Source organism: Phycodurus eques, chromosome 7, assembly GCF_024500275.1.
Source record: "Phycodurus eques isolate BA_2022a chromosome 7, UOR_Pequ_1.1, whole genome shotgun sequence".
NCBI lineage: Eukaryota > Metazoa > Chordata > Actinopteri > Syngnathiformes > Syngnathidae > Phycodurus > Phycodurus eques.
This window is the reverse complement of record NC_084531.1, coordinates 5,539,855-5,563,803: the sequence shown is the minus strand read 5'-3', so window position 1 is coordinate 5,563,803 and position 23,949 is coordinate 5,539,855. Positions and strand designations below refer to the sequence as shown.

Here is a 23,949-nt window from a genome sequence, read left to right as displayed (position 1 = left end):
TGTATAATACTCAGAAAGGAAACACGGTTTGGCTGCATTTAAAACTAAATGGGGGATGTTTCAAAGAGCGTATCTGCAGTAAAAAAGCAAGCAAATGTACAGCAAGAGTCTTTGCAATTTTTGACAAAGTAAAACTACTGCACAGATTTAAACCTTTGGGTTGATGTCCTGAGATGTGAACGGTTCCCGTCTTATTCTGGCTCAATAAGAAGGTTTGCTCATATATTCCTCCATTGTCTGCAATCACAAAAGAGTTACACCGAAGGTTCACATGAGTCACTTCTCTCCAAAACCTACGTTCACGAGGGAGTGTGAAAGCTTACTGCACCTCTTGGAGTGCGTCGGCCTCCTGCAGAGAGACACCCACGGACACTTTGGAGGTTTCTAGAATTTCTCCTCCCATCAAGAATTCATCCAAGATGAAATACGCCTTTTCGAAATTGAAAATGATGTCCAGCTCACACACCTGATGAGGCAAAACACAAAGTACCACACACTGGAATGTAGGCGAATTAGAATGAAACTTAACCGTGGACACAACTGTGCTTAATAAATGTATTATACCACAATCCAATGTAAGATTTATGCCACAGCTGCCCTACATTAGCGCCGCTCTTTATTGACAAAAACATTTTTATATTTCTCTAATGGTTAATACACCTGTATGTAGAAGCAAGTTAACCAAAATGTTGTTAATTCTAAAACGTAATCACTCACATTCCCGCCTATGGAAAATTTAGAGTCTTCAATTTAAGGAACATATATGTTCATGGAATGTGGAAAACCCATGCCTAGCACAGGGAGAACATGCAAACTCCATACAAGAAGGCCTGAGCCAAGATTTGAACCCGAAACCTCAGAACTGTTAGGCAGACATGCCAGCCACTAGATCATGTTGGTGTTATTTTTCCACTTTCCATACCGCTGATCCTCACTATGGTCACGGGTGTGCTGGAGCCTATCGCAGCTATCTTTGAGCGAGAGGCGGGGTACACCCTGAACCGGTCGCCAGCCAATCGCAGGGCTCATATAAACAAACAACCATTCGCACTCACATTCACACCTACGGACAATTTAGAGTCTTTAATCAACCTACCGTGCATGTTTTTGGGATGCTGGGAGGAAACCGGAGAACATGGAAACTCCACACAGGCAAGGCCGGATTTGAACCCGCGTCCTCAGAACTGTGAGGCAGATGTGCTAACTGTTATTACTCATCAAATCAAATAATGTATTTGTATTTATTACTATCACATTGTCTGTTTATTTGGCCATGATGTATTTCCTCACTGATTATGGTGTCTGAATGTCAGGGGTGCATAAACGATCATCATCTGATGTTCAGCTGCCCTCTTGGAGGTATTTACATTTGTTAAGTGGCAGTGTTATATGAAAACAGCCTCTTACTCTGTATACCAACCAGCCAAGCCACAGCATGTGACAAATGACACAATTACTTTTGTGTGCTACTGCTCCATGTAGTTATTTACGTGCAATTGCGGCAGAAAAAAAGTCTGATATAGACATGAAATCAGAATCGGCCACTTGGATCTGGAGTGTAAATGCAGGCTTACTGTCGGATTTGTTTTTATTTTGCACGATATTTTCTGAAACACACTGTATGTAAATTATGCATATACATCTGCTTTGGAAGATATTAACCAATGTCTGAGGAAAAGTTATATTTCTACAGCTGAATGCAACAGACTATTTAACAAGGAAAGCGGAATGTGACATAAAGCCTTTTTTATACACCTCTCAATCTGCAACGTAACAATAGAACAGAGGCATCCTGCATTAACGTAACGCTTCATCTCTATAAGGGGCAACTCTTGTTATTCACCTCTACTCACATTGCCAAAGTATTTATCCAGCAGTTCAACATATCTGTGCAGCACTTCGAGGCTCAACAGCTCATTATCTTGCTCCTCCAGACCAGCGCAGAAATATAGGCTGGCGTACCTGCAGGGAAGGATATTACTGTGAATATACAGGCACAATTGTGGAAAGAAGTCTTTATATGCTAATGGAGACATATGACTTGAAAATTTAACCTTTTTTTTAAGATGAACACATAAAATACTGTTGTACTACCTGATGCATTTACCTTCTTATGGCTTACTTGAAGAAAAAACAACAACAAAATAAACAGCCACAGAATTCTAATACTAAGATGAGTAAATCGATTGAATTGAAGCACAAAATGCGTCAAAAACGGCTTAATTTCTATACATTCTATTTAATTCGAATTAATGATGTCGTCAATCTTTGTCAACTGTGGGCCTGTGAAGCTCTTTGAGAGTCTTTTGTGATTAAGGGCTATACTAATAAACTTGACTTGAATTATGTCATTACTGTATGTTTTTATAAAGTACATTATTATAGAGTACTTTTTTATGCAAGGTGAAAGCAACATTTTTTTTTTTTATGCAAGGTGAAAGCAACATTTTTGTTTTGCACATCGACCTCTTGTAGACAATCTTGAGGTCACTCCATTGCAGGAAGTTGCATGAAGGCGGATTACGGGCCAACACAATCATCATCATGTCCCGGATCACCTTCTTCTTCTCCCGATCTGTTAATGGCGTGAACCACTTCTGTAGCCGCAGCTTTCCCTGCTTGCTGAACAGCAACAAGAAGCGAATCTGGAGAGGACATAAAAGAAACAAAAAATGAAAACACAGATTTATCAGACATTATAATTAAAGCCCTGTTGAGTTGAATCAGTAATAGTAAGTAAACAGAGGTGGGTAGAGTAGCCAAATATTGTACTCATGTAAGAGTACTATTACTTGAAAGGAATATGACTCAACTAAAAGTAAAAAGTAGTCCTCTAAAAATTACTTGAGTAAGAGTAAGAAAGTACTAAAATACTGAGTAAATGGTGAGTCATTTCTCAGAGCATGAACGTCAAAAAAATACATCTGAAACTAAAGTATAACTAAATAAAATGTAAATCTGTACTGTGTGTGTGTGTGTGTGTGTGTCTGTGTGTGCGCATGTGTGTGAGCAAGATTATCACGTACCCCAAAAGATGCATGTTTTACTTAATATTAAGTTAAAACCTACTTAATAATAAGTAAAACATTACTTTATGACCATAAAAGAGGGCTAATGTGGGCTAATATGCACAGCCAAAACAACAACAACAAAAAGATCTGAAATTTACCGCTGTTTTCTCAACTTAGAAGTGGGCTGGAATATCCACGTTTGGGCAGACAGTGCAAGGCAAATAATACAATGCATGAAAGCTGTTGTTTTTGTTGTCTGAAATGTTAACACAGTCGCGCACCATTGCCTTCAACGGGAATGATGACCTTTCCAACATGGCCGCTACGCACGCACGTCTATTAGCAGGGCTGTCGTATCTAGCTTTTATAGCTATGCGAGCGACGCCCAATCGAAGACGTTGTGTCCGGTCATGTGATTGTGTTGTGTCGTTTGATTGGTGAACTAGAGTTAAACATCTCTTGCAGTTCCGTTGTATTGGAGCAAACAGCGCCCAATGTGGAAATCGTAGTCTGAACAGATCGCACACGAAAAAAAAATGATAAATAAGCAATAAAGGATAAATAAAAGCAGCGAACGGCATGTAGATTATTATGATTATTATTATTGTACTGTTTCTTCTTAACATAAATACTCAAGGAAAAGTGCAAAGTATCCCGCGTTAAAACTACTCTGGCAAGTACAATTTATCCAAAATGCTACTTGAGTAAATGTAACAGAAAAAAAAGTAGCACGTTTATACCAACCACGGGATATAAATCCCAAATTGCGGTTAATGAGTAGCTTGTGAACATCTTAAAAGGAAGGACCAACTTTTTACACTATGGAAGCTGCAAAACACAATTTTGTGTTTTTCATATTACATGACTGGAAACATTGAATTACACTGCAGCTATAGTACTGTATTTACATATACAGTAGCTACATTCAACCACTGAATGCAATGTCGTAAAATGGAACGATTCTAAAAACAAACAAAAAAAGACTTATTATTCCCTGCTATTCATTGTGAACTACCTGTTGCTGATCTATGACCTACAAAACTGTAAACGCGACCATTTGGCAATAAAGTACGACAATGAATGCAAAGTGTGACTAAAGAAGGCACTTTGCCCTGAGGTGCATCTGCAAACACCGACCACAAGATAAGCAAATTTGTAAGTTTGTTTTGTAACAAAGAAGGGTATCAATCATTTTGTCCCCAGCTGGGAATAGTTTTGCTAAGGAGACATATTTTGTAAATGTTTGAAGCTTTTTTTAGTAGAATAATCTTTACTGTCATTACATATTGTACAACAAAATTGAGATGGAATTTAGTAGTTAAATTCAGATAATCACAAACCACCTAAACTTTAAAAGAAATACTGAGTACCTGTATTGTTCCACTCAGCAGAACCTGAAGAGCAAACACTCACCATTTTTGTATCAGAATCTCTCTCCGAATCTTGGGACTACAGGGGTAAGAAATGTCCTTATGGACAGCTAAAACGCTCCTGCTGCGCTTCCGCTTCTCATATTGTGCGTCATACCTTCGCCACACCTACACATAAACACATACACAAAATGGTAGAGAGAGAGAGAGAGAGACAGAGAGAGGCGGGGGGCAGAAGGGGGTATTGTGCACTTTCGTAACCTACTTCATAAGTATCACTGAGCATGTGAGCAAATTGTTCCTGATGTTGCAGTGGTGGAAAGTAAGTACAAATACTTCATTAGTGTGCTACATTTTTCAGGCATCTCTACTTTCCATCCATCCATCCATTTTCTGTACCGCTTCTCCTCACGAGGGCCGCGGGCGTGCTGCAGCCTATCCCAGCTATCTTCGGGCGAGGGGCGGGGTACACCCTGAACTGGTCGCCAGCCAATCGCAGTATCTCTACTCTATTTGAGCATTTATTTTTCTGATCGCGATCTACTTTTACTCCCTACATTTGAAAATAGGCCTGTTACTTTTTTCAGCCTCCACGGAGAACATGATGTCAAAAGATGTCAATAGAGAGAGTCAACCGTGGTTGAGAGATTGATTGTTTGATTGATTGATTGTTTGACCGATTGACCGATTGATTGATTGTTTGGTTGATTGATTGTTTGACCGATTGATTGATTGATTGGAACATTACCAACAACAGCAGCACATTCAGAGAGGTTTAGATACTCTCCATCCACAGGCTTTTTTAAGATAATTGTTTGATATTGTCGCCGGCTCCAAGAATGATTGGGGGTGAAGGAATTGTGTCTTGTGCGAGTTAAGAAATCGCCGAAATTCTGTCTAATTTGAAAAAAAATTAGTTTTCAATAGATAACTCAGCATTTTTTCCTTAGTCTATTTACAATGCAGATATATTACTAAGTCCAGAAAACTCTTCTTTCCATTTCACTGTGCCACACTTGTCTCACTTGGATTTAGCGGCGGTCCATGATTTGTGTTGTTTTCTAATGACGCTGTTGGCAAATCCCTTTACCTCCTCGTTTTTATAGGGCCCGTATTTTGGCTATTTAGACCTCCATAGAGTGACTCGCTAACATGGACTTAGTGTAAAATGTGAATTTCATTAAAAATAAATAAATAAATAAATAAAAACACCTTGGTTTTGTCATATGAGTGTCCAGAAAAGGCCCCTCTGACAGCTACTTCTGTTTGACCCAGTTTTGTATCCGACTGGTTAGAGTGTCTGCCTCACAGTTCTGCGGACCAGGGTTCAATCCCCGGCCCGCCTGTGTGGAGTTTGCATGTTCTCCCCTGTGCCTGCCTGGGTTTTCTCCGGGCACTCCGGTTTCCTCCCACATCCCAAAAACATGCATGGTAGGTTAATTGAAAACTCTAAATTGCCCGTAGGTGTGAATGTGAGTGCGAATGATTGTTTGTTTGTATGTGCCGTGTGATTGGCTGGCAACCACTTCAGGGTGTACCCCGCCTCCTGCCCGATGACAGCTGGGATAGGCTCCAGCACGCCCGTGACCCGAGTGAGGAGAAGCGGCTCAGAAAATGGATGGATGGATGGAAACGAGGAAGGCAGTGCTACTGATAAGTGGTGATAACCCGTGAGTTGATATTTTAATGTAACCTGTGTTATTATTAGTGGTCCCAGCACAAACAATTAAAGCCTATAGCGGGTCTATGGAACCGAAGTGAATGAGCACCATATCACGTGCATGTTGGTCAACTTGTGTACGAAGTTGCTGAGCCGGCACATTGAGGAAGGGGGGGGCCAAGCCAACAAGCTCATCATGTGGGGGACCCAGCTAGGGGGCCACCACCCACTCCCCGGGACCCTAGCCCAACCGAAACGCCCCGACCAGTCCCAAAGGGAGGGGCACGGGTACCGGACCAAGCCCCCCCCCCAAGCCCAATTCCCCAATCAACCCACCACCCCTCCCCACCACCCACACCCTACCGTAGGCCCCAAGTCAGCCGGGGACCCCACACAGCTTGAGCAAGAAAGGAGCGACGACCACGGCGGAGCGCCCCGGGGAGAGGGAAGAGGAGGACACAGCAGCACGGCCCCCAGTCCCCCACTCCAGAGACCGGGGCGAGCAGGCACCTCCCCGGCACCCAGGGACCGAGAGTAGCAACGGGATTGGCACCCCTTAGGAGGACAACACGGACACAACCAGACCATTCTTCTACCAAAGAGTCAAGTTTTCGGTCACACATTTCCTATATATTTACATTGACTTGTGAACAAGTAAGTTTGTAAGTAAGTTTTTTTATTCAATGATTATTATTCAGTGATATCCTATATTTTGAAATACAGGTGGTTTGAAATTTTTAGTAACATACTGTCCCTCTACAACGTTAGCAAAGCTATGGGAACATGTTGTTGTGATTGCGTAAGAAGTCTAGCCAAGGCTAGCTACACCAACAAAGAACAATATACAACATATAACGTTGTTTTTTTTTGTTTTTTTTCTCAGTACGAGCACAATGCAAGTTAAACACTCAAAACGTGTTTTGTATACAATGGACAAGAAAAAAATCCTTTTGTAACTTAAGTACATTAAAGACTATGTGCTTTTGTACTTTTACTTAAATAGAGGAATTTAATCAGCCCGTCTACCTTTACCAGAGTCTGTACTTCTATTTCTGTAGGAGTTTGATGACATTCGCCACCTCTGCTGATCGCAAATTGGGGCAAGTGGGTGAATGCAATGCTGTCCCTCTGCCGGACACTAGTGGGCCGCAGGCGTCGTGGGCCCAGTCGGCAGGGTGCTCTGCTCCACGTGGTGTCCCAGCGCAGCTAAAAAGAGGAGCAAAGAGCGGAGAACGTCCTGATGCTTCCAGACCCAGAGCGCCACCATGTCTCTGTACCGCAACTTGGCTTGGTTCCTCAAGGGGATGACAGAGTTCACCAGGTATGATTGATGATCTCCTCCCTTTCTTTAAGATTACATTTCAATGTTATTTCATGCCAACTCAATGTTGCTCTTTGTTTTTGTTTCACGATGATTATACAATACAAAACATATATCAATAATATCCTACCAGTGAATACTATATGGGTGAATATTGCTGCTATGGCAACATAATTTGTCTCACAGGATTAATAAAGCTCTATCATCAGGCACCCCTTGTGCCATGATTTGTCGCAATTGTCAGATTGTTAAAATTGCAGAGTATATTTGAATGTTTTGACTGTAAATGCATTTTGTGATAACGGAGCAAGCAAAGTGTATTGTAAAGTGGAACATTTCAGGTGATGGCAAAGAGATAAGCATCTTTGTAGGAATGTATCTATATACAGGACTGTTAATTTCTGTAGAAGGTGCGAGAACAAAAAGTTGTGGGACATTAAAAAGTGCTGATAATTAAAATAATAATAATAATCAGTTATATCTTTATTTCAGTCCTCCAAGTGTTTTATCAGTCATACATTTCATTGACACAATATTAAGACTCGCCTACAGTATATACATTGTTGTGTGTGTCCTAATATTTGTGTCCATCAGACCAATTGCAGCCTATCAGAGCCTTTCCTCATTAGTATACAGAGAGCTGAGTTTTCTGAAAAGGTGCTTTTGTGATTGTTTCCCTTCTCCCCTTTGTTCTGTGTTGTTGCTTCTCCAACAGAGCGACCCGCTCTGTGCCTGCACTAATAGCTCTCTGCATGACACCACTGAACAGAGCGGGTATTTAGCCTTGGTCTCACACTCCCTTGTGTAGCCTTCCTCAACAATAGCTTCCAGGACAATGGCTACCACACACACACACACACACTTTCGTGCACATACTCCGATGCTGTTGTCAGTCACCCTCAAACTCTTCTTGTCACATCCGCTACCAGGCACAATCTCTCACTCGTGTGTACAGTAAAACTGTGAGGAGACACAGTGCCAATCTGCCCAGTGACCCCTTTGACCTGAACACGTCCACTTTCTCTCTCACTGTCACATGAAGTCAGCTGAGTTTCAATGCAATATGACAAGTGCCCAAGCTGATATACTGATTTGAATGCAAATCTTATCCCACCTGAGTTCTGTAGCCCAGTTTATACAGTGGAGTGCTGATGTGCTCCCGGGCAGGCCTCTGAAGTAGAAACATCCTTTTTCATTCTCCACAGGAACGCCTTCTTGTCAGCTTCCAAGCGCTTTATGGAGAAGGACCTGGAGGTGTCTTTGGCGGGCCGCTCTTTCATGATAACTGGAGCCAACAGTGGTATCGGGAAGGCCACGGCTATGGCTATTGCGAGGAGAGGTACAAGCCCCGATCAGCATTTGTTCTAATATAGCACAGGTGTCAAACTCAAGGCCTCGGGCCCCAGCCTGACACATTGTTTTTTTTTTTCTCTCATAATTGACCCACAGGAGCCCACACTCTACTTTATGTTTCTCGATGAAGTGATTTGTTCAAGTCATTTTGGCACAAGATTTCTTCACTTTTAACAGATATTAGAAGCATTTTTCCCCACCAAATAATTTCTTAACGTAAATTGAACAATAGTTGTGTACTTATGTATTTGGTTGTCACTATTTTGCATGACTTTTTATTTCAAATTCAATTTGTTGTTAAAAATATCTATAAAAACAATCAAATGCAGGACCATTTATGTATGAAACGATAAAAGTGTATGTATGTGAAACTATAACTATGATGTGGCCCATGACAAAAATGAGTTTTGACACCCTACAAGCAGATCACACACACTTTGTTTCACTATTGTTTGACGATTCTGAACATTTCTAGGATTAACAGGATCCACAGCACAGTAACCATTGTGTTGTTAGATGATGAGGATTTTATAACATCCATAAACATTTCATTTATACAATTCTGCTAGAAGTAGAATGTAGTCGTAGGTCTAAACATAATAAGCAATACAGTTAAGCCCACTATTATTTATACATACCTTGGCCCAATTTCGAGTTTGTGTTTTGTTTTGTTTTGTTTTTAATTCGTAACTACAAGCAGTACATAAAATGGATGGATGGATGGATGGATGGATGTTGAATGGTACCTTGAGAAATTATCTAAAAGAAAACAATCACTATTTTCATAGTTTTTTGTTTGTTTGTTCTTTTACATTTAAAAAATTATATTAACTTAAATTGACTGCAGATCAGCACAGGATGTACCATGCCACTCACCCAAAGTCAGCTGCGATACGCTCCAGCTAACCCACGACCCTAATGAGAACTAGCAGTATAAAAAATGGATGGATGTTCAATTATTCATATCCCATGTCTGACAATTTAGCGACATTGTGTAAATGATCATGGTACGTCTATCATAATCTAGACTAGAATAGAGCTTCCTAATCAACTATAAAAGTAGAACATTAGCTATACAATGAGATATAAAATTGCAGTACTGTAGTATTATGGTTGTACATCAGCATCTTCCTTTCCTACTAAAGAAATTGTAACATTTCATGTGATGCAGATGCCAAATAGGATTAGTAATTTTATCAGATAGACTGTATAACACTTGTTGTGAATAGCATAATAAAGTCTGTCAAAAAATGGTTGATGTCAAAGAGACAAGTAAGACTATGCCAATAATGTATCTAGGAAATCTGACAAAAATATATTTTTCAATAACTGGAAAACTATTTGCATGTGTTATCATTTTTAACTGTTGTTTATTAAAAGACACTGTTGCTATGTTGCTACAGGTGGAACAATCCACATGGTGTCCAGGAACAAGGACAAGGCAGAGGAGGCGAGGGCTGAACTTGTCAAGGAAACAGGAAATAAAGTACAGTGTAGTGGAACTCATGTTTCTCCTGACATTTTACAAAAAAACAAAGACCCAGAAAAGCTTCACATAAAATCTAAATGATCACCACAGGAGATCTACGTACACATCCTGGATATCTCTGAGACCAAGAAGGTCTGGGAGTTTGCTGAGACCTTCAAGAGGAAGTACAAGGCTCTGAATGTCCTGGTGAGGAAAAATGATGATGATTGTTGTCAATATCCCCATTTCCCTGTCAAAATAGTCACATCTGTGTTGTGTTATTAGCTCTTGATTGTGATTGATCATGTGTAGATTAATAACGCAGGCGGCATCATGAGTCAGCGGGATGTGAACGCAGAGGGTCTCGAGAAGAGCTTTGCCACCAACGTCCTCGGTGAGTCGCACATGAAGTTTTTCAACTGGAAGGGAAACTGCTGTCAAGGCAGTGGAGCACTTCATCCTTGTCTCTTTTGCAGGGGTTTACATTCTCACCAAGAGTCTCATTCCTTTGCTAGAGAAGAGTGCAGATCCCAGGGTGGTGAGTCCGAGACACGTTAGTCTTCAATCTGCAGGGTTGACTGATAATGCTGATGACATGCTCATTTAAAAAAGAAAAAAAAACTTGGTGAACTAAAGGGAAAAAATAAGGTACCTGGATCTGGCATTTTTCAAATTTGCTTATCGATTTGAATGGGCCGATAAATGCATGGACAAATATGAACAATAAATTGTACGATAGGCTGGCTGCATCAATGTGCAACCCCTAAAACATGAATTAAATATATTTTCCTTTTATTACAACATTCAGTCCTTTATCAACGTGGTGCATCTTTGACTTGGTCTATTGCAAAAGTGTTACAAATTGGGCGCAGAACCCGCTGCAGGTCACTCCGCATATTTTCCATTCGATTCAGGTTTTGCGTCTGTCTGCGCCGTTCCGAAACCTTCAATTTATCCTGCTCAAGTCATTGTTTTATTATTTGGATGTATAGTTGGGGGAAATTCGGCTTTAGTTTCAATGCCTTTTGGAATTGAGGCAAAACGGTTAAACGTTGGTTTCATTAGACCTTAACACATGTTCTTGAGAATCTCTGATCAGGTCCTCTTACAAGTCCACCCTCATTTGCGGCTTCATTCCTCCTTGTGCAGCTCACTGTCTCATCAGGGGGGATGTTGGTGCAGAAGCTCAGGATAGGGAACCTGCAGTCCGAGAGAGGCCGCTACGATGGCGCCATGGTCTACGCCCAGCACAAGGTATGATGAGTGTTTGTAAACCTATCCAAAAAAAAAAACTGAAATCATCCAATAATTTGGTTACCTCAATAAGTACATGAGAGAACAAAAATAGTTAGCAACAGCTCTCATGATGCAGAACAGTTAAAAAATGTGCAAACTAGAACCACAATAATGAACATGTATGAATTAAAACCTTTCTGCCAGTGGCAATCAAAACTGATTGTCAATTGTCAGTTGTTCAACGTCATTTCATATCATCAGTGGCGGGTCGTGCTTTGGTACCTGGGTACCAAATGGGTACCTGGTACACTCAGTGGGGATTTACCCAACTTAATCCACCTCTTAATACAACCACTATCATATCACAATTATAGAAACCATCAATACGACACAAAAACCACACCATTATAACAGCACACAATTGTGCCACGTACGCCACCATCTGGAGCAGTTCAGAATCAATATTTATCAAATAACTATGTGAAGAGATGCTGATTTTTAAATGTATTAATGTGCGCGGATCACTACCGATATGTTTTGCTCGTGGGACTTGACTTGAACTGAGAAAGGAAATATGCTGAGATTATTGTGGCCGGCTAGCTGGCCCTTTGAGGCAAATTTGCAATGTGATTCATTGATGAACGAGTCCCATTGCTTATATTTAAAACAATATCTTACATCATCCAGCCCTACTGTTTCTGAAGACCCTGGGAAGATTAGATTGTCCTGGTGGAACATAGAGGCTGGAATCTGATAGGACAACAAAATCCAACCTCCTCATACACATACTGGAAGCAGTGCAGCCAAGAGAAATACTACAAAATGAAGAGAATAGACTGTTGGGAATAAATTAATACAATTTTAGTTCAGTGCTTCTGATTGTGCTTTGGCCAGCAGAGAAGGCCCTGCTGGCCCTGACGGCTCACCACTGCATATAGTGAAACAATGTCCCAGAGAGAGAGGTTTTTGGTTTTGGGTCTTAGAGTTTCTTGAAGATAATGGACTCTCTATTTTCATAGACAGCGCATCTGCGGTGTGACGCAAATGCCAGCGGATTCAAATTTTCATGCGAGCCCAAGGACAATTTGTTTGCCAATTTGGCAGACCAGTCGGTGTCAAGATGGCGCAGCGAGGGTGTGTCCTTGGAGATGCGCCCAGTCGAGTGACAATTTGGTCAGTCTAAATTTGTGCCTGCTCTGACCACGACTAGGTCTTGGGGCAAGGTAGACTGCTGGTCTAACGTGATTTTGGTGAATTTGATCATTGCACAGACAGACAGAAAATGAGGTTGGGGGATAGTAGCCAGTAGCTATCACCAGCTCATTCTGTATTTAATGAGCGTACCTGCCAGAACAGTGACAATGCTCCTCATGCAAGAGATCCCCGTGATTACACATCGTCCTCTGTCTCACAGAGATGTCTCCATGTGCGACGGTCATTGCAACACATTTAAAGGGAATGAGAGGACCCGCTTTGATTGGCAGCGAATGAAGTCAGCTGAAGACACACCCACAGTGCCGCAGCCTGCCCACTTTCGGAACCGCACAAGACTGGTCTAACCCAGCCCTGATGCACAGTTGCACAACCCTCCACGCCGGACTTACACTCACACTACATTCACAAAAATAGGGCCCAATGTGTGAATCACCAACTAACTGTCTTAAGAGTACTTCTTTAAGACATGTCTATATACTGTTTGCATGTGTGTCTTGCAGAGGCAGCAGGTGGTGATGACGGAGCAGCTTTCAAAGATTCACCCAAGTATTCACTTCACTGTCATGCATCCCGGCTGGGTGGACACTCCTGGTACACCATTACGATTTCATAGTTATCTATTTCTCTTTTAGGGCACTCAACAAATTATTACTCTATTAAGTACATTTTATGAATTGAGAATCATGATAGATCCAGCTAAAAAAAATCAAATGTCGACTCTCCAAAGTCAAATGTCCCTAAGAATGTAACTAAAACTGCACTTAAACTTAGTTAAAACCATAATCATGTGTGATGTTATACAAAAAGTTAGCAAATTTTGTGAGACTTCGCTGAGGATCGAAAGAATTAACTTGTTTTGCTTTTTCTTGTGATGACACTCAAGAGGGTACCAGAGATCCCAAAGAGGGCAGGTGAAATGATAAACAGAATCATAACTTGTAGGAAAGGTCATCAAAGGGTGAATAGCACAGTATTACTTTGTTTTAATTGTATTTTATTTCATTATACAGTGGTTCACCTCTGGGGAGCACCATTAACTAGATCCCAAATCAGAATCTCTTTTTTATTTTTGTCCTGTTCGGGTTTTAGTTTTTAAAGGGGAGTGATAGAAGCAACAAAAATAAGAGTGAATAGGTAACAAAATATTATATAGTTTGAATCTCAAGAGTTTCTCCCTGTGCTTGTGATAGTAACCATTGTTTAGGATTATTAGGATTATTGTGAAATAATATTAGGATTAGGATTATTAGGATTAATTAGGATTTTAGGATTAGGATTATTAGGATTATTGTGAAACATCAAGATAATTCTTCAGTTCTGCACTGTGGTCTTTTTTCAAGAAGTGGGGGTAACAGCTGCTTCTCACCACCTCTATCTCCACTAAGGATGCTCATTTGTTCAACCATCATTTTACAACCCCAATTCCAATGAAGTTGGGACGTTGTGTTAAACATAAATAAAAACAGAATACAATGATTTGCAAATAATGTTCAACCTATATGTAATTCAATATACTACAAAGATAAGATATTCAATGTTCAAACTGATAAACTTCATTGTTTTTAGCAAATAATCATTAACTTAGAATTTTATGGCTGCAACACGTTCCAAAAAAGCTGGGACAGGTGGCAAAAAAAGACTGAGAAAGTTGAGGAATGCTCATCAGATACCTGTTTGGAACATCCCACAGGCTAATTGGGAACAGGTGAGTGCCATGATTGGGTATAAAAGGAGCTTCCCTGAATTGCTCAGTCATTCACAAGCAAAGATGGGGCGAGGTTCACCTCTTTGTGAAGAAGTGCGTGAGTCAATAGTCGAACAGTTTAAGGACAATGTTCCTCAACGTACAATTGCAAGGAATTTTGAGATTTCACCATCTATGGTCCATAATATCATCAAATGGTTCAGAGAATCTGGAGAAATCACTGCATATAATGTAACTTGAAACTACTATGCAAAGCAAAAGCCATTTATCAACAACACCCAGAAACGCCCCCGGCTTTTCTGGGCCCGAGCTCATCTAAGATGGACTGATGCAAAGTGGAAAAGTGTTCTGTGGTCCGACGAGTCCACATTTCAAATTGTTTTTTGAAATTGTGGACGTCGTGTCCTCCGGGCCAAAGAGGAAAAGAACCATCCGGACTGTTAAGGACACAAAGTTTAAAAGCCAGCATCTGTGATGGTATGGGGCTGTGTTAGTGCCAATGGCATGGGTAACTTACACATCTGTGTAGGCACCATTAATGCTGAAAGGTACATACAGGCTTTGGAGAAACATATGCTGCCATCCAAGCAACGTCTTTTTGATGGACGCCCCTGCTTATTTCAGCCAGAAAACGCCAAACCACATTCTGCACGTGTTACAACAGCGTGGGTTCGTAGTAAAAGAGTGCGGGTACTAGACTGGCCTGCCTGCAGTCCAGACCTGTCTCCCATTGAAAATGTGTGGCGCATTATGAAGCGTAAAATACGACAACTGAAGCTGTACATCAAGCAAGAATGGGAAAGAATTCCACCTACAAAGCTTCAACAATTAGTGTCCTCAGTTCCCAAACCTTTATTGAATGTTGTTAAAAGAAAAGGTGATGTAACACAGTGGTAAACATGACCCTGTCCCTGTCCCAGCTTTTTGGGAACGTGTTGCAGCCATAAAATTCTAAGTTAATGATTATTTACTCAAAACAATCAAGTTTATCAGTTTGAACATTCGATATCTTGTCTTTGTAGTGTATTCAATTAAATATAGGTTGAACATGACTTGCAAATCATTGTATTCTGTTTTTATTTATGTTTAACACAACGTTCCAACTTCATTGGAATTGTAAATAGATTTGCCTGATTAAGTGTTTATATTCGCATTACTCCTTTTCCCCTATGTGTGTGTATCAGCGGTAGCAAACGCCATGCCTGACTTCCATCGCTCCATGAAGGACAAACTGCGGACCCCAGAACAGGGCGCGGACACCGTGGTGTGGCTGGCTGTGTCGGAGGCTGCCACCGCCAACCCCAGTGGACGCTTCTATCAGGGTAAACAGTGATTTGATGTTCGACTTTTTGTTTTTAAACAAGTTTGGTACCTTGGTACCTTGACTAAAGAGCAACAGTCGCCGGAACCCTCTCAGCCGTTAATTGAATGGTACAAACAGTCAAACACATAAATACAAAAGAACAAGTGGCGTGCAAAAGACAGACAAAGACTAACCGACCACATTCCAGATGTCACTCACTAGTGTGTGTGTGTGTGTGTGTCAATTGCAGCTGGCATGAGCAGCTTTTGGTTGGTGCCAGATACTGCTAGCATACAGTCCCTCTATGAACACGCACAGAGCTTTTTATATTTTGGAGTATTTCAAAACATTTCAACGAACAGTATAACAAGTGCTGCATCCAAACTTGCATCATCATTCTTTTATTCAGTCAAGTCAATGATTACGAAACACTGTGCCGTGAGAGATCATCAGGTGGGCTGAGGGAAATGATCCAATTTTACTTAATTGGTATGAAATGTTTAATTTACTACAGATAATGTATCTTTGCTCTGAAAAAAAATAAGTGGTTTCACTTGGATAGCTGTAATTACCTCACCAAGTGGTATGGATCAATTTGGGGAATCGTGTTAGGTTCGGTAAGTCTTACCCAGATTTTGTCCACAGTTCCACAGCTGGTTTGAAGTGGAAGGCAGATCAGCACAGCCGGTGGCTGCACAAGCTTCATAAATGTTTCTATTTGCAAAGTGGACAGCTTCCTGTCAGAAACATGATTGCCTGGATGTGGAACAGCACTATCAGTATCAGATGCACCCGCCCTAAAAATAAAAACCCTATTTTTGCAGCCACCCCACCAAGAAATTGTTGTCTGTTTAGCCCGAGAGAGCCCTGTTTGCAAAAACAGAAAGGATGAGAATAACATTTTTATTTTGAGCATGCTGTTTCAAATAGAATTCTATGTACATACTCCTCTACAGTGGCATTGCTAGACCTATTTCAGTGGGGCTTTAAATTGGTCTTAAGCCGCCCCTAAATGATTTGTTTGTACCCCCCTGAAATTTTTTTTTTGGGAGTCCAACACTCCTGGGGGCTAATATAAAAACTTTCACATTTCCCATTTATATAGGTGAGTCTCAATAAATTGGAATAGGTAATTTATTTCAGTACTTCAGTTAAAACTAGAAAAATATTTCATTTATTTTTTTCTGATTTTAATGGTTGTCTTACTACTAACGAAAGACCCAAATTAACCATCTCAAGTAACTACAATATTACGAAACATTAGACACAATGAAAATATTTGTTAACATATTAGGTAGGAATTGGCCTAAAAGTATTTTCCTTTGTTTAATGAATCTGTACACTGAGAATATTATTCACTTTTTGAAATCTTTTTTTCCTCCCCTTTCCTGTATTTTTGCCCTTTTGCACAACAGTATTTTTTTAATGCATTTTGCTATGTATCTGCAAAGTGCTTGTGATCGTTAACTATTTGCAGTTGAGTAAATAAATGTCCTCCTGCCATTCTTAAGAGGGAATACAGTACATCTTTTTTTTTTGTTTCCATAAAATGTGTGTGTTCACACAGACCGTAGGATGGTGGCCACCCACCTGCCACTGGCCTGGACCCACAGTTCCCCCCTGGAGGACCAGAAGCTCATATCTGCACTGGATGACTTGGCCAAGATGTTCCAACCACATTGAGGTCGAAGGAGGGCAACTGTGCACCCTCACCAGTAACACTAGTAATACTCACCAAGGCTGCAGCCAGTAGCCCACCTCTCCCATCCCTGCATGAAATTATTTTATTAAGCGCCATACTAAGCCTCATTAAACATGAATTGCTTTTTAATCGTGTAAAACGCTATGTGAATTTTTTGTTATATAACTAAAATTAACTGTGTTTGACGTTTTCAGTAACCTTCCATTCTTAGAGAGCATTGGGAGTCTCCCACACACTTTTTATACTGTGACTTTTTCAAAAGTTGTCAATCAGATGGGAATCTGATCAGACCAAAGTCTCAGCCACTATTTATTCACACATACCCAGCTATGGCTTCAACCTCATTCGTGTGTCTATTGTTAATGTGTGTAACTAACAAGACGTGTATCTTGTTTTTGTCGTCTTACTGTGTAGCACGTTGATTTCGAGGTGGAGTGAAGTGGCTTCTGAAGTCTTTCTGGCCCTTAAATGCGACACAAAGAAGCTCTTTAGATGTGCTGTCAATATATGTATTCATGAATAGTATCTACCTTGCATTTTTGACAATGAGCTTCTTTACTGACGCGACTTAAATGTGCAAATGCATTATCAAATAAAATGACAAAAAAATGGAACAAAGAGTAATTTCTGATTAAGTCTAAAAATTACTCACCCAAAAAGTTTAGACAATAAAACACACTGTAGTAGCTTTATTATCAAGCAATGACTCATTTGTCTCTGAAACAACATTGGTCAAAAACAAACGAATTTCTCAAGGTATTTATAACTTTTTGGTTTTTTTTAACAAGTAGCCCAATGTGAAAATCACAGAGAAATCATTGAACGGGTTTGAGGGGTAATGGGAGGTGACTCATCTGGCAATACGGTTGCCGCTTGTAAAACACCAAGACCATCGTTCTCTCTCATGTTTGATGACCTAAACCAGACATGAATCACTTCATGAATATACATACTAAGTACTCCATTTGGTGTAATGAAAGCAAATAACCATTAGGAAGTGGACGAAAACACAGTGGATGTGAAAGGCCGCTATTGATGAGCACACAAAGCACAAGATGAGGTGGATGCAATTAGCGTTATTAATACATTAGAAAAAAGGCTTTGACTCTTAATCAGCATAGTCAGTTACCCTGTGGACATTGTGAATTTTTAAATACACTCTGCCTCCCACAGATGTGATTTGATTTCATTTGACTGAACCCTAAAAGCCTGCAGATCTTTAGAAGTAGCAGCAATTCCTTGTGGTAAGAACAGTACAAGAGTGATGATTGGTACAGGATGGCAAAAATATGTTGTTGCTATTTAAAGGTCCATGTCTATTTTTTTGAGTATTTAGTGCACTATGATAGTCATACTTCTCCTCCACCTCCTCCATGGCAGTAACACAAAGACATAAATACATTAGTAAAAGGCAAGTAGGAGGTTCGCTTTTATAGGGAAAGGAACCAGATTTGCCAACTGGAAATTTTACTTTTGAATTATTTGTATACAAACAGTTGGGTCTCTGGAGTGCCTGCAACCCCCATCAAGTGTGAAATTAAACACATTTTTCATTGCCTATTTCTTGAAATAAAAAAATTGTCTATAAGCGAACTGTTATGAATTTTTAAGAGATTGTGTCTCAAAATTCTGTTCATTTTCATAATAATCACATCAACACAGAGTTTCTTAGTCCTCCTCTCTTGTGAAAAATTAACACTTTTGAGCCATGACTGGACTAAAATGTCTGAAACACTATGTCCAAGTCAAAAGGTAAGTAGACATGAGACAGAATCCCCCCTCCCAAAATTTAGTATAGATTTCAACCAGTGACAAGTGCATATTAAGTGTTCTGTAATTTGTCAGAAGAATGTCATGGACATTTTATTCAAATATCTAAATTTGCATGTCTCCTTTCAAGAATGGATCACAGACACCTCACTAAAAGGCAATACAACGCTGATATTTCCCAGCTAACAACAAAAAGCTATAATCAAATATAATCAATGACCAAAAATTCAGAAAGGGGTGTAATGTAATTAACTATAGTAACTTACATTACAATTTTCACCATGTCTATAGTGGACTTGAAAAGTCTACAACAGAAGTGTCAAACTCATTTTTGTTGCATGCCACATCATAGTTATGGTTTCCCTCGGAGGGCCGTTGTAACAGTGAACCCATATATCCACCTCGTATTATTACATATACACAAAAAAAATGGATAACTAGTTTTGAAATTACAAACCAATAAAAAGTTGTTTGTTCAAATATTACTCATTTTATTTTGAAAGAGGAAGATTGGTAGCAACAAATACTTACAATAATATCTCAACGTTATCAAAAGTGAAGACAATTTGCAAATTGGTATTTTAGGAAGCAACATGAAGTCGACGCACATGATTTGCTTTCACTGGCCACATAAAATGATGTGGCGGGCTGGATCTGGCCTTGAGTTTGACACCTGTGGTCTACAGCATCCTGTTAAATGCAAGCTTTATTATATTTTCAACAACCAGTATATACCAGAATTGTTTTATTACATATGACAATTATATGTGGCCGGCTGTACTTTTTAGCATTTCTTATGTGACTATTTTAGTGAAGAGAACATTTTAAAATGATTTGGGGGGGAAATAGGCAGTGTCTTCTGGCAAGCTAAGCCTCTGATTTGTAATTTCAGCCATAGCATATTAGATTAAAATGTGCATGTATTACAAAGGACTTAGTTTGTAATTACACAATGGGGGGAAATCGTAACTAACCAATCCTTTACACATATAATAAATAATGTACTCCAAATACAAATAAACTACATCAAAAAGTGGAATGTGATCAGGAGAATATGGTGTTCACCATCTCAGAACCAAATAAGGCAGGCCTCCAACAAAAGCACAAATCAGCCACCACTTGTAGGAGCGCAACAATTGCAACTATTCTTTCAGTGTAGGGATGAGTTTCACACGTGTGTGTGTGGGGGTTGGTGGGGGGTTGGGCTGGGGGGCCACAAACAGGAGCCAAAATAGGAGCGGTCCAGAAGACAAGAAACGAAAAGGCTTTGAGGATGTGCCCTGCTGTCTTTAAAGCTGTTGAAGGAACATCGGCAGCCCTGCCTGACACAGCTGGGAACAAAGTTAATGCGCAGCATTTAGTGGTCCACTAACATTTTAGCCCCTGTCCACGAACTAAGTGGCTTTGTGGTTAAAATCCAATTTAGCTCAATGAACTTATCCTCGAAGTAACAACTCTCAAAAGGCATTTGTGATTTCTCATCAGTGCCACGTGTGGTAAATCTATATTCAAACAGTGTAAATAGTCTACGTAATGCTCGAGTTCAACTGTCAATTTATCCACCTTAGCAGCAGCATGTTTGATAATGCCGCAAACAGTGTTAGACTTGGCAAAGATGACCTGTTGCTATAGCAACACACTTCAGTTTTCCTTGCCTCACTCAGGACCGAGACAGGGGAGGAGGGTGGGTCAGCATCACACCAGCTGTATCGCATTTGCAACGCCATTTTAAAATGTATTCAATATATGGGTTATGATTGATTCACACAATTTAATCCGTGTATTGACAAACGTCGTCAGTGTAACACTGAAAATGAAGAGCCCCGCCCAGTGATTACCCATTGATGTAAAACCTCCTGAGAGTGATTTAAGGCCATCTGGTGAAAAAGAGACTGAAAGAAGCTTTGGGGGGACTGAAAACTGGGATCTGAAAGGCATTCCAAACAACTATTTTGATTTTTTAAACATGAAGAAGGGTATTTACAGGTGTTATGTTTATACATGTTACAGAGTCAGACAAAGTTAGTGGACATGGATATGGTTTTACAGGGATGGCAGGTCAGGAATTTGTGAATCCTAATATTACAGTACAAGGATTTAAAAAAAAAAAAAAAAAAAAAAAAAAAAACTGACCATTGTCAACATTTGTCAAAAGAAACATCGGAAATATTAAATGTAAACACTAACATCGACACACTTCCCATTAGGGCACATGCACACATATACATACACACACCATTGTGCTTAGTGCTCTGTGTGGGGTCAGGTGCGCGCACACACTCACACACACACTCTCATGTGGAACGGAAGCAGTGAAATGGATCATTCCAAAGGTTCAATGGGGGGGGGGGGGGGGGGGGGGGAAGATGGAGACCTACACTTGCAATATTCACTCACACTCGCACACGTGCGAAGCTGCAGAGTCCAGGCATGTTGGTGATGATGCACTGTACAGAGGGGTTTCCATGACACCAGAGGAGTGACTGGACCAATCAGCGCGGAGAGAAGCCTGTTGCCAAGCTACAGCCAACCACTTGCGTCATATCCCAGATCTGTAAAGACAAATACCTGATGACAAGTCAGAAACACCTAGCACCAAGCGGATTCTTGATGTGACATCATTTCTGAACATCTCTGATCTGACTGTCATTGTCATCATCATCAAGAAGAAGCAGACCGATTTGCTAAACTTGTCTAGAAGTACGGCCACTTGTTGGACCTGCTACATCTGTTAAATAATGAAGGGAAATCCTGCTCTTTACCATCCATTCTAGTCAGCAACAGCTTCTGAAAGTTGTTGCTTTTTCTGCGACAACTGTGTTGGTAAAATTACTTTGGGAATTGTAGTTGGTTACAATTATAAGTTACCCTGTTGAAAATGTAATACTAGTGTAACTATTTCAATGACTTTCTCAAAGTAATGTAGCCAATTAAATTTGATTACTTTTCTTAATTTTTAATGAATGCCTCAACAGGATCCTTGCACATTTTCTCTAAAAAAAAAAAAAAAGTGGATTAAAACCAATGCCATAGATCATTACTTTGTAATTAGACAGATTTTATTTTTACACAAATAATAAACTGATAACAAAACAAGATGAGATGTCACTACATCATTAAAATGTGTCGGCTGCATTATGTGTACAGCATGCGGAAAACATGATACCATGTCGACCTTATAACAAATGTGCACAATTTAGACAATCGCTTCATATGACAAGCCAGGTAAGTGAATGTTCCATTAAAAAAAAGTCCAAAATTATGAAGATAAAACTGTGCTTTCAAAAATATATCTAAAAATTTAACCTTTTAATAATCTCAGACAAACTAATAGATTGCACTACAAGGTGGCAGTTTGAGGTCATATTTGGAAAAATATGTCATGTTTGAGACTATTGCAGACTGGCACATGACCAGAGAGAGCCAATCAAAAGTGTTGGCTTTTGAAGGGGGAAGTGAAAAGTGATATGGAGAGAGAGGGGGCCATTTTTCAAATGTAACTAAAACTGCAATCATGGAAATTTCCCAATGTAACTGCAATTTAATTACACATTTTCTCCCAGTAATGTAATGGATTACAAATACATACATTTTGTAATTAAATTACATAATCCTATTACATGTATAACCCCAATTCCAATGAAGTTGGGACATTGTGTTAAACATAAAAACAGAATACAATGATTTGCAAATCATGTTCAACCTATATTTAATTGAATACAGTACAAAGACAAGATATTTAATGTTCAAACTGATAAACTTGATTGTTTTGAGTAATTAATCATTAACTTTCAATTTTATGGCTGCAACACGTTCCCAAAAAGCTGGGACAGGGTCAGGTCATGTTTACCGCTGTGTTACATCACCTTTTCTTTTAACAACATTCAATAAACGTTTGGGAACTGAGGACACTAATTGTTGAAGCTTTGTAGGTGGAATTCTTTCCCATTCTTGCTTGATGTACAGCTTCAGCTGTTCAACAGTCCAGGGTCTCCGTTGTCGTATTTTACGCTTCATAATGCGCCACACATTTTCAAATGGGAGACAGGTCTGGACTGCAGGCAGGCCAGTCTAGTACCCAGACTCTTTTACTACGAAGCCACGCTGTTGTAACACGTGCAGAATGTGGTTTGGCATTGTCTTGCTGAAATAAGCAGGGGCGTGACTTGGATGGCAGCATATGTTTCTCTAAAACCTGTATGTAGCTTTCAGCATTAATGGTGCCTTCACAGATGTGTAAGTTACCCATGCCATTGGCACTAACACAGCCCCGTACCATCACAGATGCTGGCTTTTGAACTTTGTGTCCTTAACAGTCCGGATGGTTCTTTTCCTCTTTGGCCCGGACGACACGACGTCCACAATTTCCAAAAACTATTTGAAATGTGGAGCCGTCGGACCACAGAACACTTTTCCACTTTGCATCAGTCCATCTTAGATGAGCTCGGGCCCAGAGAAGCCGTTGGCGTTTCTGGGTGTTGTTGATAAATGGCTTTTACTTTGCATAGTAGTTTCAAGTTGCACTTACGGATGTAGCGCTGAATTGTATTTACTGACATTGGTTTTCTGAAATGTTCCTGAGCCCATGTGGTGATATCCTTTACACATTGATGTCGGTTTTTGATGCAGTGGGGGATCGAACGTCACGGGCATTCAATGTTGGTTTTCGGCCTTGCCGCTTACATGCAGTGATTTCTCCAGATTCTCTGAACCTTTTGATCATATTATGGACCGTAGATGATGAAACCCCTAAATTCCTTGCAATTGTACGTTGAGGAACATTGTCCTTAAACTGTTCAACTATTTTCTCACGCACTTGTTCACAAAGAGGTGAA

General features: G+C 40.1%; 3 protein-coding genes across 6 annotated transcripts in view; 1 reads left to right on the top strand and 2 right to left on the bottom strand.

Moving 5' to 3' along the window:
* Positions 1 to 201: 201 nt before the first annotated feature.
* ap1s3a (adaptor related protein complex 1 subunit sigma 3a) lies at positions 202 to 3,328 on the bottom strand. The gene is made up of 5 exons (XM_061682151.1): positions 3,293 to 3,328; positions 2,467 to 2,645; positions 1,854 to 1,962; positions 329 to 466; positions 202 to 237 (listed from the first exon to the last, which is right to left on the bottom strand). The coding sequence occupies exons 1-5, from the start codon at positions 3,326 to 3,328 to the stop codon at positions 202 to 204; spliced, it is 498 nt and encodes a 165-aa protein (XP_061538135.1).
* Positions 3,329 to 7,262: 3,934 nt separating this feature from the next.
* Positions 7,263 to 18,098, top strand: dhrs12la (dehydrogenase/reductase 12-like a). Its single transcript, XM_061682437.1, has 10 exons — positions 7,263 to 7,362; positions 8,568 to 8,701; positions 10,119 to 10,201; positions 10,295 to 10,390; positions 10,496 to 10,577; positions 10,660 to 10,721; positions 11,333 to 11,437; positions 13,135 to 13,225; positions 15,524 to 15,661; positions 17,210 to 18,098. The coding sequence occupies exons 1-10, from the start codon at positions 7,307 to 7,309 to the stop codon at positions 17,323 to 17,325; spliced, it is 963 nt and encodes a 320-aa protein (XP_061538421.1). The 5' UTR covers positions 7,263 to 7,306; the 3' UTR covers positions 17,326 to 18,098.
* The window catches only part of wdfy1 (WD repeat and FYVE domain containing 1), a 32,853-nt gene continuing 18,990 nt past the window's right edge, over positions 10,087 to 23,949 (bottom strand). Inside the window, exons 12-15 of one of the 4 annotated variants that reach the window (XR_009768952.1) lie at positions 21,512 to 21,666; positions 17,752 to 17,807; positions 16,271 to 17,411; positions 10,087 to 11,458 (exon numbers count right to left, since the gene is read on the bottom strand). Coding sequence is in view for 1 of the 4 variants with exons in the window: in XM_061682434.1 (XP_061538418.1) it covers positions 21,607 to 21,666 (60 nt within the window). In the remaining 3 variants the exon portion in view is untranslated. Of the gene's footprint in view, positions 11,459 to 16,270; positions 17,412 to 17,751; positions 17,808 to 18,001; positions 21,667 to 23,949 lie in introns of those variants that run through there. The other 3 variants (XR_009768953.1, XR_009768954.1, XM_061682434.1) reach the window with 3 other exon arrangements.